The sequence below is a fragment of the Octopus sinensis genome, linkage group LG28 (genome assembly GCF_006345805.1).
Source record: "Octopus sinensis linkage group LG28, ASM634580v1, whole genome shotgun sequence".
Taxonomy (NCBI): domain Eukaryota; kingdom Metazoa; phylum Mollusca; class Cephalopoda; order Octopoda; family Octopodidae; genus Octopus; species Octopus sinensis.
The window spans coordinates 15,735,388-15,752,887 of NC_043024.1; the positions used below are offsets into that span (position 1 = coordinate 15,735,388).

General features: G+C 37.5%; 1 protein-coding gene across 1 annotated transcript in view; it reads left to right on the forward strand.

Moving 5' to 3' along the window:
- LOC115225727 (potassium voltage-gated channel subfamily H member 6) overlaps positions 1-17,500 on the forward strand; it is an 87,161-nt gene that overhangs the window by 16,061 nt on the left and 53,600 nt on the right. Inside the window, exon 4 of the mRNA XM_029796654.2 lies at positions 9,411-9,842. Coding sequence (XP_029652514.1) covers positions 9,411-9,842 — 432 coding nt within the window. The remainder of the gene's footprint in view (positions 1-9,410; positions 9,843-17,500) is intronic.

Here is a 17,500-nt window from a genome sequence, read left to right on the forward strand (position 1 = left end):
TTTTTTCACAGAAGATTTCATAATACCCTTTTATTCTTTTATATGTTTGTCATTTGACTGTGGCCATGCTGAAGGGCTTTAGATGAAGAAATCGACCCCAGGACTCATTTGTTGTAAGCCTAGTGCTTATTCTATCGGTCTCTTTTGCTGAACTGCTAAGTTATGGGGACATAAACATACCAACATCAGGTGTCAAGTGATGATGGGGCAAACAGACACACACACACATACATAAATATATATATGTATATATATATATATATATATACTACACAGTAATCCTTCACCATATCACGGTTTATTATTGAAGCTTATGTCAGTTCCTCTGTGGTGTTGTTTTACATTTATAATAAAATAAATATAAACAAATTAGAAAAATAATACAAAAAGATATACAGTACAGTAATTGCGTCAAAGCTGAAGTTAAGCCACAATATTTAATGCTCTCTGTTATATTTATATTAAAAATTTTTTAAATTACTGGAGTTTAGGGAGCAGTTATTTTAAAACATATGCTATTTCAAATTGGCTAATTCATTTGAACTTATCCGCTTGATCTGTTGTAAATAATAGAAGGTCTAATTATTAAGTCAGTGGTTTTCAACCAGGGTTCCGCAGAACCTTAGGGTTCCGCCAGTACAGTCCAGGGGTTCCACAAGAAGTTATAAAACTGCTAAAATCGGCAGTAATTTTTAATTCTCCTGTGCAGATATGTGTGCATAAGACTATTAAATTATTGCACAGAGGTTCCTCGAGCCAGTGGAATGTTTCCTTGGGGTTCCACTCCAGCAAATGGTTTGAAAAGCCCTGTATTAAGTAAATAAATCATATTAGTCTTTCATGTTAACAATGTATATCTTAAATTAAACATATACATATTGGAAGCACTCCGTCGGTTACAAACGACGAGGGTTCCGGTTGATCCGAATCAACGGAACAGCCTGCTCATGAATTAACGTGTAAGTGGCTGAGCACACCACAGAAAGTGTCCTTATTATAGTTCTCGGGATATTCAGCGTGACACAGAGGGTGACAAGGCGGCCCTTGAAATACAGGTACAACAGAAAACAGGAAGTAAGAGTGAGAGAAAGTTGTGGTGAAAGAGTACAGCAGGATCACCACCATCCCTACCAGAGCCTCGTGGAGCTTTAGTGTTTTCGCTCAAAACACTCACAAACACCTGGAATCGAAACCGCGATTCCTATGACCGCGAGTCCACTGCCCTAACCACTAGGCCATTGCGCCTCCACACCCACATATATCTACATACTCTCACAGAACATCACATTACACACATACACAGTCCTACCTACAATCCACATACACGCACACATATACACATCCAAACATACATACATACACACACACATACCCATACACACATGTACATACACATACATTCCTACATCAACATATACAAATACCTACAAAATTAACTCTATAAATAAGTTTAGGTCTACAATTGAACAAATAAGCTAGATATGAGTTAAATAATTATGTTCCTAACATTTTTATTAAATAAGAACACAAAACAACAATTTATCCATATCCACAAACATACTCGTAAAGATACATTCAATTCTCTATATGTATCGCTATTCGACAAACACACATATCTATACATAACCACAGACAACACAAATTTATACATACACACATATGCACATGCATTTATAAATATACCCATACATCCACATGCATAAACTAGTACCTACATATATTATAATATATTCTCCACCATATTATTATAAATACATACACATATAGGCGCAGGAGTGGCTGTGGTAAGTAAGTAGCGTGCTAATCAACACATGGTTCCAGGTTCAGCCACTGCGTGGCATCTTGGGCAAGTGTCTTCTGCTATAGCCCTGGGCCGACAATACTTATGAGTGGATTTGGTAGACGGAAACTGAAAAGAAGCCTGTCGTATAATATATATATATGTGTGTGTGTGTGTGTGTGTGTGTGTGTGTGTTGTCCCCCTAGCATTGCTTGACAACGATGCTGGTGTGTTTACGTCCCCGTCACTTAGCGATTCGGCAAAAGAGACCGATAGAATAAGTACTGGGCTTACAAAGAATAGTCCCGGGGTCGATTTGCTCGACTAGAGGCGGTGCTCCAGCATGGCCGCAGTCACATGACTGAAACAATTAAAAGAGTAAAGAGTATATGCATATGCATATATAAATATACCCATACATCCACATGCATAAACTAGTACCTACATATATTATAATATATTCTCCACCATATTATTATAAATACATACGCATATGTATATATATATTCTCTAAGAGTCCTTATATACATACATTTACACGTATACATAAACTAAACCAAATACTATGCACATACAAACCTACTTTATATCCCTAAACCTAACCCTAATACATATACATATGCATATACATACAAACATATACAGGTATATATGGAATATACATATATGTACACATGTATATATAACCCCACAGGTAATTATATATCCCAATCTAAATGAGTAAAAACAGAAAATCAATATAAGTATAAGCTAGACTACATGCATATATATACATACATGTACACACACATACATACGCACACATACATACCTATATATATATTATATATATATATATATGGTGTGTGTGTTGTGTGTGTGTATATATATATATATATATATATAATATATATATATATATATATATATATATATATATATATATATATATAATATATAATGTATGCTGTGCGTGAGAAGACCCGGCAAGACTAGTGAGGCCATAACCCGTGTGGCCCCTACTGGGACGTAGTCAGTCCACATGTGTACCTTCCTTCTTGTGACATTTGTGAAGACTGTTGAGGCAAGTGAAAATCAAACCAAATCAAAATAGATGAACAATCAATGGAATTTGTACCTTTGTGGTACCAGTGCCGGTGGCACATAAGAAAACCATCCAAACGTGGCCGTAGCCAGTACGGCATCAACTGGCCTCTGTGCTGTGGGCATGTAACAAACACCTTCCGATCGTGGCCGTTCGCCAGCCTGTCTGGCAACTGTGTCGGTGGCACATAAAAACACATCCGAGCGTGGCCGTTCGCAGTCATCTGGCACCTGTGTCGGTGGCACATAAATCACCCACTACACTCTCGGGGTGGTTGGCATTAGGAAGGGCATCCAGCTGTAGAAACACTGCCAGATCTGACTGGCCTGGTGAAGCCTTCGGGCTCCCCAGACCCCAGTTGAACCGTCCAACCCATGCTAGCATGGAAAGCGGACGTTAAACGATGATGATGATATATATATATATATATATATATATATATATATAGGGAGAGTTTATGAAAAAACAAAAGACGAAGACAGGTGGTGTACAAAACAAGCAGATGTATTAGTATAACGCATATATATATATATATATATATAGATATATAGATATATATATACACATATATACATACACATACATACATATACATATCATCACATACACAAATCTACACTATGATCTATCCATAAGATCTAATATACATAATTAATAACATAAAATAATAATAATTGAAAACTAACACATACATGTACATAAATACATACATATATCCATCTATACATATACGAATCCAAAAGTGTACTCAAGTGGGTGTGTACATGCACACATACTTTATACAGAACTTTATACTAAATAACAAGTGTAAATATATATCAATATACATGAACAAATGGATATATCTACAAACAAAAACAAGTACATCAAGAACATACATATATGTACACACATATCGACACCTATGTATATAAACTTATTCACATACATTGTATATGTATGCAAATATGTTTATATATATATATAGGTGTCGAGCAAATCGACCCCAGGACTTATTCTTTGTAAGCCTAGTACTTATTCTATTGGTCTATTTTTCCAAACTGCTATGTTCTGGGGACGATGGATATAAGTATGTATACCTATATTACATATGTGTGTGTATATGAATATAAGTAAATATATACCTATATTACAAGTGTATATACAAATATACACACTTACATTTACATATTTACATATTACCACACTCATTCAGCTACACACACACAACACATATATGCATATATGTACATACATATGTGTATACACTTATACATGCATATACATACATACACACATTATATATATATTCATACTCACTCATAGAAGATATATAATTGATTTCTATACATAGAAATTTACTGAATTTTGGAATTAATTTCACAGAATAAAAACATTTCATAAAGCAATTTCCATTTAATATTTTCAATGTTACCATTTTTAGAAGAATGTACTTTTCTCTGGAGTTCATTTCATTATTTTTTTTCATTCTTTATTTTTCTATATCTTAATATAGCTTTTAATTATCATCATCATTATCATCACCATAATCATCATCATTATCATTACTATTTTTTTTAAGGCAGCGAGTAGGCAGAATCCTTAGCATGCTGGGCAAAATACTTTGTGGTATTGTGTCCATCTTTATGTTCTGAGTTCAAATTCCACTGAGGTCAGCTTTACCTTTTATCCTTTCCAAGTACTAGTTGAGCAATAGGGTCAATGTAATTGATTTAAACCCCCTCCCCCAAAATTTGAAACCATTATCATTGTTATTATTATTGAGTAAGGGAGTAATGCATACCATTAAAGTGACACTGGGGTAAAATATACGAAGCCCAGTATACCCTTCATAACTACCCGTCTGATAAGGGTACACTAGGCACATGCATTACAACTATATGGCCGCGACATGGTGATTTATATCAAGATAAACAGCGCATGACCTTGCAGGTGGGGCTCAGTTAGAATTTTCTTCAGGTTGAGTAGTCCATCCTGCTCAAAAGGCCCTTGAATAAGGTTTGTTTAAAGCAAATTAAGGTGAAATATTTGCTGTAGCCCATCTTTTATACCAAGACAAAACAATGTACATGATAACACTTCCAGTCAATTAAGAGCAGAAGCCATGAGAGCCACTGCCTGGTACTACATCAGGGCATTTATGGAGCAGAATATTTGCTGTAGCCCATCTTTTACACCAAGATAAAATATGTACATGATAACACTTCGAATCAGTTAGCAGAATTGTTAGCATACCAGGCAAAATGCATAACAGCATTTTGTCCGTCTTTACATTCTGAGTTCAAATTCTACTGTGGTCGACTTTGCCTTTCACCCACTTGGGGTTGATAAATTAGATACCAGTGGAACACTGGGGTCAATGAATTTGAGCTTTGTGACTTTAGTTAAAAGAACTATTATTATTGTTGAAGATGTTACACTTTACCCATTATTGTGATGTTGTAGACTGGAGATTTTGAGTACCAGGAGGTTTTCACTGTCTTTCAAGTCACAACAAGGACCTCAGACAAACAATACTTTATGCAATATGCATGCAGTTCCAAATGATGCCAATTTTTGCAATATGTGAAGATTGCAGGCTATTTCTAAAGTGCGCAGATGTTTCTTCAGGTTGGATCATATCAAACCCAAGAACAACTTCTATGTTTGACTCTTGCAGTTGCCACATCTTGGCGATGTCATCTCTCAGATCTCCATATTTGTGGACCTTTTCTCTTTTTTTTCTTCCATAGTATTGTATACCTTGTGTACTTCCCTACTTTTAATGAATACTGTATATGCTTTTCTTTTGGTTTTTATTACCATTTCATTATATGTAAAATCCCACACTTTATGTCTGTCTCTGTATTGTCTCACTCATCTTTTGCCCTGGTGGCAAGTAAAGAAAATCATTATTACTATTATTATCATTATTGAGACAGCGAGCTGGCAGAAACATTAGCACCAGGCGAAATGCTTAGCAGTATTTCATCTGCCACTACGTTCTGAGTTCAAATTCCACCGAGGTCAACTTTTGCCTTTCATCCTTTTGGGTCGATAAATTAAGTACCAGTGAAGTCAATGTAACTGACTAGTCGTCTCCCCATTAAATTTGAGGTCTTGTGCTTCCCATAAAATGGATCATCATCATCATCATCATCATTATTATCATCATTATTATCATTATTATTATTATTATTATGGCGTCGAACTGGCAGAACTGTAAGAACTTAGCAGCATTTTGTCTGTTTTACATTCTGAATTCAAATTCTGCCAAGGTTGACTTTTGGAGTCAATGAAATAAGTACCAGCCGAGCGCAGGGTCGATGTGATTGACTAGTCCCCTCCCCCCAAATTTCGAGCCTTGTGCCTATAGTAGAAAGAATTATTATTATTATTATTGAGTGAGACATCAGTGCATGCCATCAAAGTGACACTGGGGTAAAATATACCCAGTATACCCATCATGACTACCCATCTGATAAGGGTACAGTAGGCACATGCATCAAAAACCATATGTGCATGACATGGTGATCTCATATCAAGGTAAGCAGCACATGACCTTGCAGGTGGGGCGCTGTTAGAATTTTCTTCAGGTTGAGTAGCCCATCCCGCTCAAAAAGTTCCTGAATAAGGATTGTTTAAGGATGTTGAAAGAACCACCCATGTTTCCAGAGGTGAATTATTCAAACCCCAAAGAATCCCTCTCAACATACGGCTATGATGCTCCCCCACTACTTCTGCTCATGGTCAGAAATGCACATATCGTCAGCCACTAAGGGACATGCTCAACTGGTTACGGTCAAACAACTGACAAGCAAATCTGTGGTATTGAGCAGAATATTTGCTGTAGCCCAACTTTTATACCAAGACAAAACATTATCATTATTATTATTATTATTATTATTATTATTAATAATAATAATAATAATAATAATATTATCCTTATTATTTCCCTTAAGTGAATACGCCACATATCATTACCAAAATGTAATTTTCCACAATTAATCCTATCCTCTACTACCCCCCACACGCACACACTACATTCCAGTAGATAATTCCAGTAAGAATTTATAAAAGTGCACAAGGAATGGAGTGGTGCAGAGTGGAGAGGTGCATGGTATGGTGCAGGGGTTCGATAGATTCGTTGCTGCAGTAAGTAGCATGGTAGACAGTTTTAAGTGTAAAACAGTGTTTTCTGAAATTATAAGATGTCGCACATTCCATTAACTTTGTCCCTTGGCGGTAGTCAGACGAACGGTTCTCCACCATTCAATTAATTATACAGCCTTCCACTCCCCATGGCCACCCCCCACTGCCACCACCTTCACTGTTATCTCCGTATCTCCTCTGTGGGTGGGTTTTATATATTTATAAACCTGCTCTACCCTCATCTCCCTCTTTCTCATTGCTTGAGTGACAGGGTTTGTATTCGTTTTAATTGGATGTTTCACACACACACACACACACACACACACACGTATTTCCATATATACTCACATATACACAGGTACACGCACACATACAATATGCACGTGTATATATATATATATATTATATATATATATATGCATACACACATATATATCTGTATCAACACAGAAGCACACACAATATTCAGTACTATTTTAAGTTTGTGAACACTTTTGTTCAAAAACAAGAGCATCATATAATGTGTGTGTGTGTCTGTGTAGATAAATATATATATTTGTATACGTGTAGGTTTATATATGCGTGCATTTATATATATATATATATATATATATATATAATTAATAATAATAATATTAGGGAGTAAATCCAAACTTACAGGGAAAAATTAGATTTAGGATTTTTATCTCTAATTTAATATATTTATATATATATATATGTATATATATGCATGTTTGTGTATATAAATATATGTACACATGTATGTATATAAATATGTGTCTATGTGTGTGTGTGTATATATACTCTTTTACTCTTTTATTTGTTTGAGCCATTTGACTGTGGCCATGTTGGAACATTGCCTTTAGTCGAGCAAATCGACTCTGGGACTTATTCTTTGTAAGCCCAGTACTTATTCTATCAATCACTTTTGCTGAACCGCTAAGTTACACTAAGTTACAGAGACGTAAAGGATTTAAATTTCAGGTATGTGGATGCATGACAAATAGGCTTGTCCCATGGACTCATGGATCTTCTCATATCCTACCTTGTCATGAAGGCAGTGAGGTGGTAGAAGCGTTAGCACGCGGGGCGAAATGCTTAGCGGTATTTCATCTGCTGTTACGTTCTGAGTTCAAATTCTGCCGAGGTCGACTTTGCCTTTCATCCTTTCGGGATCGATAAATTAAGTACCAATTACACACTGGGGTCAATGTAATCGACTTAATCCCTTTGTCTGTCCTTGTTTGTCCTCTCTGTGTTTAGCCCCTTGTGGGTAGTAAAGAAATGAGATAGATTTGTCCTATAGACTCATGAAAATTTGTCATAGGCAACTGAGTCAAACTGTTATTACCTCCATCTTAGCGATGGTGGAGGTATTGTTTTCAGTTGTACTTGTTTGTTTGTCCATGGATAAGATATCTCAAGAACTGCTTAATGGATTTGGATGAAACTTTCAGGGATGTTTGTCCTTGTGACTGGCACAAACTGATTAGATTTTAGGATTGATCTGGTATCAGACAAGGATTCTGGATTATTTTTCCGTTTTTTTTACTTAATTTTTAAGAGCAGTTGGGTTCATTTTTAGTATTCTCATTTGTGAGAGCAGTCGAGTTTATTTCAGATATTCTCATTTTAAAAATCATCTCTGGCTAATGGTTCAGAGGACGTTGGTGTTGTGTTGGTGGAGGTTTGTGCTCTCTGAGTGCTCTTATTTGTTTTTGTGTCTTTATTTATAACAAAATCAATTTTAACATAATATATATATATATATATGTATGTATGTATGTATGTATGTATGTGCACACCTTTCAATGCCATGTATGCCAGAAAGTTTGCAATTCTAACGGAGGCATCAAAAGACATTTTAAGATCCACAAACCTCAGAACTTATCGGCAGCTCTTGGTGGTCCAAATCAGATGAGCAATGTATGTGGGTGTCTTTCAGAACATTGTCTGGTTTAAAAAGCCACATCAGATGCCATGATGGTTCAAAGGTGTTGGTACAGGAGGTGGTCAGATTCTGCATAAGGAGTAGACAACAATCCAACCATCCCAGTATGGAAAGTGAACGTTAAACAATGATGATAATGATAATGATTTATTAACTACTAACCTAACGATGATATATTAACTACTAACGATTAACCCGAGCAAGCAAATTCATTCTTTAGACTATTACTAGTCAGGAAATCATAAAGTGGCACAAACAGGTGACTTTTGGAATGTTTTAAATGTGTAATTCGTGTATATTCACCTGATAAAAACCGTTTTTTTTTTCCACATGATGTTATATCTCTGTTCATCAATTAAAAAGTTTCTTGGAAACAGCTGTAGTGAATGACTCATTATTAATCTGTTGTTATACACATATGTATTTACATATTTTTCATCGTTATTGTTTTTCTGCTTTTGCAGGTACTTTCTCTTGGAGCTGACGTCATTCCAGAGTACAAACTGCAATCATCTCGCATCCACAGGTGCACAATTCTTCATTATTCTCCGTTCAAAGCTGTTTGGGACTGGATTATTCTTCTCCTTGTGATCTACACAGCAATATTTACTCCCTATGTTGCAGCTTTTCTTTTAAGTGAGGAACGTAAAAAGGAAGCTTATCAGAGCGTGCAAAACTCTTATCAAGATCCTCTCACCATTATAGACCTTATTGTCGATGTGATGTTTATCATCGACATTCTTATCAACTTCCGTACCACGTATGTCAATAAAAACGATGAAGTAGTCAGCCATCCAGGGAAAATTGCTGTTCATTATTTTAAGGGTTGGTTTCTCATTGATGTGGTGGCAGCCATCCCATTTGACTTGTTACTGTTCGGTTCAGAAACTGATGAAGTAAGTACAAGCACATATGCATATGTGCTCATACATGCACATACTTGCACCACACGTATGCACATAGATACATATGTATGTAGATACATACATGCATAGAAATAAAATACATGTGCACACACACACACACATACACACTACACTGATGTACTTACATATATATATATATATATATATATATATATATATATTTATATATATACACACACACACAAATATACTCTTTTACTTGTTTCGGTGATTTGACTGTGGCCATGCTGGAGCACCGCCTTTAGTCAAGCAAATTCTTTGTAAGCCTAGTACTTATTCTATCAGTCTATTTTGCCAAACCGCTAAGTTACAGGGACATAAACACACCAGCATCAGTTGTCAAGCGATGTTGAGGGGACAAACATATACACACACATACATATATATACACACACACACACATACATACGACGGGCTTCTTTCAGTTTCCATCTAATAAATCCACTCACAAGGCTTTGGTTGGCCCGAGGCTATAGTATAAGACACTTGCCCAAGGTGCCACGCAGTGGGACTGGACCTGGAACCATGTGGTTGGTAAGCAAGCTACTTACCACACAGACACTCTTGCGCCTATATATATATATATGAAAATATACACACATATACATGCTGATACATTCCAGCATAGAACAAAATGTGTACACACACACACATATACACACTATACACAGATATGTACTTATATATGTATATGAAAATATACACACATAAACATGCAGACACATACAAGCATACATGCATTGATATGTACAGACAAGCAGAGATTTAAAGTACATGTATACACATAGGCGGTGCTCCAGCATGGCCACAGTCAAATGACTGAAACAAGTAAAAGAGTATATACATTCACATATGCATATACACAATACACACAAGTATGTTCTTACTCATGTATATACACAGATATACATAATGCACATAACTGTGTTGCATGTATACACATAGATATATATGTATATAGATACATAAAAGCATTGAAATATATATACAGGCACAGTCATAAAATATATATATATATATATATATATATATATATATATATATATATTACATACATATATGCATACATGCACACACACACACACACATGAAAGCACATATATACACATATACATACAGACTGACAGATCCACACACCCACATACATATACATACATGCATATATACGAATATGTATATGCACATACACACATGCAAAAATGCATACATATACATTCACACAGACACACACATGTATATCTGTGCATCCATGTCTTTACTTTTGAAATATTTCATTATTATTATTGTTGTTTATGTTATATATATATGATGTTCTGTGTTCAATTCTTGCCAAGGCCAGCTTTGCCTTTCATCATTCCAGGGTTGATTAAATAAATTACCTGTGAAGTATTGATTCACTTTGATCGACTACCCCCCCCCACACACACACACACTGTCCCCCATCCCAGTTTGAGACCTTGTGCCAAAGTATGAAATTATTATTACTACTACTACTACTACTATTATTATTATTATTATTATTATTATTATCATTATTATTATTATTATTATCCTTTTCTTTTGATTTTGTTTCCATTTCTTGCTGAGGGTCTTCTTGACATCTAGGGCAAAGAAACTCACTGGATAGATTTGTAGGCCATTAAAACAAAATACACCCCATTGTTCATTTGCAAAGTCATGTGGTAGAAAAAAAGAGTAAGAAAGAAAGAAAGAATAAAAAATTTTTAAAATCATCATCATCATCGTTTAACGTCTGCTTTCCATGCTAGCATGGGTTGGACGATTTGACTGAGGTCTGGCGAACCAGATGGCTGCACCAGGCTCCAGTCTGATCTGGCAGTGTTTCTACAGCTGGATGCACTTCCTAACGCCAAGCACTCCGAGAGTGTAGTGGGTGCTTTTATGTGCCACCAGCACGAGAGCCAGTCAGGTGGTACTGATGGATAAGAATTTAAAAAAAAAAAAAGAAAACAAAGAGAATATCTGGGTAAAAAAGGAAAGAAAATTCACAGCCACAATGCTATTATCAATATGTGTGATGTACCAGTTAAAACAATCTTTGGAATTTCTTGCATGGTAAACCAGGGATCACCCTCAAATAATTTTCAGTTATCATTGTTATTATTGAGTGAGAGAGTAGTGCATACCACCAAAGTGACTCTGGGTTACAAATATACAGAGCCCAGTGTACCCATTATGCCTAACCGTCTGATAAGGGTATACCAGGCACGTGCATCACAACCAAATGTGCGCGACATGGTGATCTCATATCAAGATAAACGGCGCATGACCTTGCAGGTGGGGCCCAGTTAGAATTTTCTTCAGGTCGAGTATCCCATCTCACTCAAAAGGTCCCTGAATAAGGGTTATTTAAGGATGTTGAACGAGGCACTCATGTTTCCAGAGGTGAACTATTCAAACCCCAAAGAATCCCTCTCAACACATGATCAGAGATGCCTATGTCATCAAGGACTAAGGGACATGCTCAACTGGTTAAAGTCAAGCAACTGATAAGCAAATCTGTGGTATTGAGCAGAATATTTGCTGTTAGCCCATCTTTTTTACCAAGACAAAACAATGTACATGATAACACTTCCAGTCAGTTAAGACCAAAATCCATGAGAGCCACTGCCTGGTACTGCATCAAATTGAGAAGTGGTGATGAGTGACAATTCTGTAAATAGTAATAATAATAATATTTAAGCTTAAAGCTTATAAGCAATCACCATGTATTGACTAACGAAAATAGACTAATATTGAGGCATATAAGCCCTTAACAGAAAAAAAGTGGGTTTTCTGTATGCATGGCATTTGAATCTGCACTCCTTATATTCATGAATATAAGAGGTGTAGATTCAAGTCCTATACAAACAGAAAACCCACTTTTTCCTGTTAAGCCTCCCCTGACACCTGTGCCGGTGGCATGTAAAAAGCACCCACTACACTCACGGAGTGGTTGGCGTTAGGAAAGGCATCCAGCTGTAGAAACACTGCTAGATCAGACTGGAGCCTGGTGCAGCCTCCTGGATTCCCAGACCCCGGTCGAACTGTCCAACCCATGCTAGCATGGAAAATGGACGTTAAACGACAATGATAATGATTCTGGGGGGCTGACGATCATGGTAGGTCTTCCATTTGCTCATCGTCTTCCAGGGATGTTTTTTCCACTTTTTAAGCACCCGTGCCCCTCAGAACATTGCATACAACCCATTGCCTCATGGCTGTAAGCTTGCTGAAGCATGGTTAATGTCTCTGTAGCAGATTTCCCAAGTTTAACACGAAATTCACGGCTCTTTGTTCTTTTCCATGAGAAAATCACAAACTACAACATACATCTGATCACAAAAATACAAATTTCACATCTTGTGAAGTACATACATAGATGTCACTTGGCATACTGCCTCATGAAGGTCACTGCTGGCTCTCACTGTGCTGCCATCTGTTGGTGCATTACAGAACTAGTCCAGGAACTTTTTTATACCACTGCCTATTTGTTACCAGCTTTTCTTGTGTGCTTGTGTGTCTCTGTATCATCATCATCATTTAACATCCGTTTTCCATGCTAGCATAGGTTGGATGGTTCAACTGGGGTCTGGGAAGCCAGGAGGCTGCACCAGGCTCCAGTCTGCTCTGGCAGTGTTTCTACAGCTGGAAGCCTTTCCTAACGCCAACCACTCTGAGACTGTAGTGGGTGCTTTTTATGTGCCACCAGTACAGGGCCCAGAGGAGGCTGGCAAACGGCCACAATCGTTTGGTGCTTTTACGTGTCACCGACATGGATGCCAGTCAGGCGGCACTGGCATCTGTCACGTTTGGACGGTGCTTTTTACGTGTCACCAGCACAGGTATCTTAACTACAATTTCCATTCGATTTTTATTTTGATGTTAATGTACTTGACTCAATAGGTCTCCTCAAGAACAGCGGGTCACTCTACCATCCAAGGTTAGCACAGCAGGCCGTCCTGCAAGCCATGAACTCACTTCATTAGTCAGGTCTTTACAGTCACACCATATCTCAGAGGTCTCGGTTTTTGTCATTTCCTCTGTGAGGCCCAATGTGCCACCAGCACAGGTATCACAACAACAATATCCATATGATTTTTATTTTGATGTTGTTGTACTTGACTCAGTAGGTCTCCTCAAGCAAAGCAGGTTACCCTACAATCAAAGGTAAGCACAGCAGGCCATCCTGCAAACCATGAACTCACTTCATTTGTCGGGTCTTCGAAGTCACAGCATATGTTATTGGAATATTTTATATATGGATTAATACAGTGTTGCTAATGGCTTCTTGACAAAATTAAAACAAAAACAGATAAGCCCAATTAATTATCAGTCAATCAATTAATCAATTTAAAACTTGTGACCTTCAATGATAATCTTCTCTCTTGTGAATTTACAAGATGAGTGGCTGGTTGCCTGTCATGCATGGTGGTTTTGAAGTGTTACAAAAGCCCAAGGACTCTGTGAAAAGCCCCTCTTAATGATGACATTAAGAATCTTAAGAATTTCAGGAAAAAGAAGAGAAAGAAAGAAAAAGAGTTTTGTATTGTCTGGTGAAACGAAGAACTTTTATGTGATAGAAAATTACAGCCACCACCACCACCATCATCATCATCATCAGTGTTAGTATCATCACCACCACCACCGTCATCATCATCATCAATATCACCACCACCACCATCATAATCATCATCACTCTCACCACCACCATCATTATCATCACCACCGTCACCACCACCGTCATCATCACTACCATCATCATCATTATCATCACCACTACCACCATCATCATTATCATTTTAGCATCATCATTTCCAAGCTTCTATGGTCCAGATGGAATTCATTGAGGTAGATTGTCTATAGCTGGATGCCCTTCCTGTCACCAACCTTCATCTTTTTTCCTAGCAAAGAGAATATTTCCCCATGGTTTGACATGGTTTTTTTTTTTTATCACAAAAGATAGGAAGGACACTGCTTACATCATAGTATCGCTCATTTACAACTATCAGAAAATGTTGTGACCGAAAAACATACACACACACACACCATCATCATCATTGGCTGTGTGGTAAGTAGCTTGCTTACCAACCACATGGTTCAGGGTTGAGTCCCACTGCATGGCACCTTGGGCAAGTGTCTTCTACTATAGCCTTGGGCTGACCAAAGCCTTGTGAGTGGATTTGGTAGACGGAAACTGAAAGAAGCCCGTCGTATATATGTATATAAATGTGTGTGTGTGTGTATGTTTGTGTGTCTGTGTTTGTCCCCCCCAGCATCGCTTGACAACCAGTCCCCGTAACTTAGCGGTTCAGCAAAAGAGACTGATAGAACAAGTACTAGGCTTACAAAAAATAAATCATGGGGTCGATAGGCGCAGGAGTGGCTGTGTGGTAAGTAGCTTGCTAACCAACCACATGGTTCTGTGTTCAGTCCCACTGCGTGGCATCTTGGGCAAGTGTCTTCTGCTATGTGAGTGAATTTTGTAGGCGGAAACTGAAAGAAGCCTGTCGTATATATGTATATATATATATGTGTGTTTGTGTATCTGTGTTTGTCCCCCTAGCATTGCTTGACAACCGATGCTGGTGTGTTTACGTCCCCATCACTTAGCGGTTTGGCAAAAGAGACTGATAGAATAAGTACTGGGCTTACAAAGAATAAGTCCCAGGGTCGATTTGCTCAACTAAAGGCGGTGCTCCAGCTTGGCCACAGTCAAATGACTGAAACAAGTAAAAGAGTAAAGAGTATATATATATATATATATATGTGTGTGTGTGTTTGTGTATTTGTGTTTGTCCCCCCAACATCGCTTGACAACCAATGCTGGTGTATTTATGTCCCCGTTACTTAGCGGTTCGGCAAAAGAGACCGGTAGAATAAGTACTAGGCTTACAAAGAATAAGTCCTGGGGTCGATTTGCTCGACTAAAGGCAGTGCTCCAGCTTGGCCACAGTCAAATGACTGAAACAAGTAAAAGAGGAAAGATGTCATGCTAGCAGAATCATTTGCACACTGAGCAAAATAATTAGTGGTATTTTGTCCATCTTTACGTTCTGAGTTCAAGTTCCACCAGGGTTGGCTTTGCCTTTCATATTTTTGGGGGTTGATAAAATAAGTACCAGTTACGCACTGGGGTCGATGTAATCGATTTATCCCCTTCCTCAAAATTTGTGCCTACAATAGAAGGGATTATGATAAAAACAGTTTTACTTTAATCTGAGGGATTACTCTAAACTTATGTAGAGTCCCAAATTAATTATTTGTAAGCAAGAGTATCGTTGGCAGTGACTTCGAAGTTCCAACCAGTTAAACTACTCTCGTAAATATCTTTTACTTTTGACATCTTTCAGTCAGTAGACTGAAGAGATGCCGGAACAGTGCCTCAAAGAATATTTAGTCAAATGGATTGATCCCAGGACTTATTTCTATTTTCTTAAGTCTCGCACTTATTCTCTTGGTCTCTTTTGCCAAACCGCTAAGTTAAAAGGACATAAAAACATCAACACCGGTTGTCAAGTGGTGGTGAACAAATACTGACACACAATCACACACACACACATACACAAATACATATGTGTATGCAGGCATGTTTGTGTGGTAAGAAGCTTGCTTCCCAACCACATGGTTCCAGGTTCAGTCCCACTGCAAGGTACCTTGGACAAGTGTCTTATTCTATAGCCTCAAGTTGACCAAAGCCTTGTGAGTGGATTTAGCAGATAGAAACTGAAAGAAGCCTATCGTATATAAATATATTTATGGGTGTGTGTGTCTGTGTGTCCCCCCTTCCGCCATCACTTGACAACCAATGCTGGGGTGTTTATGTCCCCATGACTTAGTGGTTTGGTAAATGAGACTGATAGAATAAGTACTAGGCTTACAAAGAATAAGTCCTGGGGTTGATTCCTTTGGCTAAAATCCTTTAAGGTAGTGCTCCAGCATGGCAGCAGTTTAATGACTGAAACAAGTAAAAGAATAAAAGAATATATGTATATATATTTATGATGGGCTTCTTTCAGTTTCCATTTACCAATCCACTCCCAAGGCTTTGGTTGACCTGAGGCTATAGTAAAAAACTTGTCCAGTGTGCCACACCATGGGATTGAACTTGGAACCATGTGGTTGGGAAGCAAACATATTGTTATTACTATTTATCTTTAAAGTAATCAAAGGCATTCCATCCATGCCCATCCTGTTTTGATTCAGAAATCTGTTACTAGGACTATATTGATAAATCATTCCTCTGGTCATTTAACCCCAGGTAACCCTTGGTCATGCAGATGCATGATCAAAGGCATTCCTTGGTATGGCCATCCTGTCTTTCAAGAAGTATGAAGGACTACATTATTCAGTGTCCTTCTTTTAAGATTTACAGTCAAAGACGTTCCAGGCGTGACCATCTCACTCATTTATTTTTCTCAGATAGAAAAATATATTTTGAGTATTTTGTCTGTGTATTTATTTTTAAGACAACGGGGTGTGGTTTGAGGGATACTTTATTAGTCTTTCTTAAGTAACAGCTGTTAATGACATATCTGTAATAATCCCAAAGGCTGTGACACATGTACACACACACACACACGCACAAATACTTACACACACACACAAAATGTACACCCACACACTCA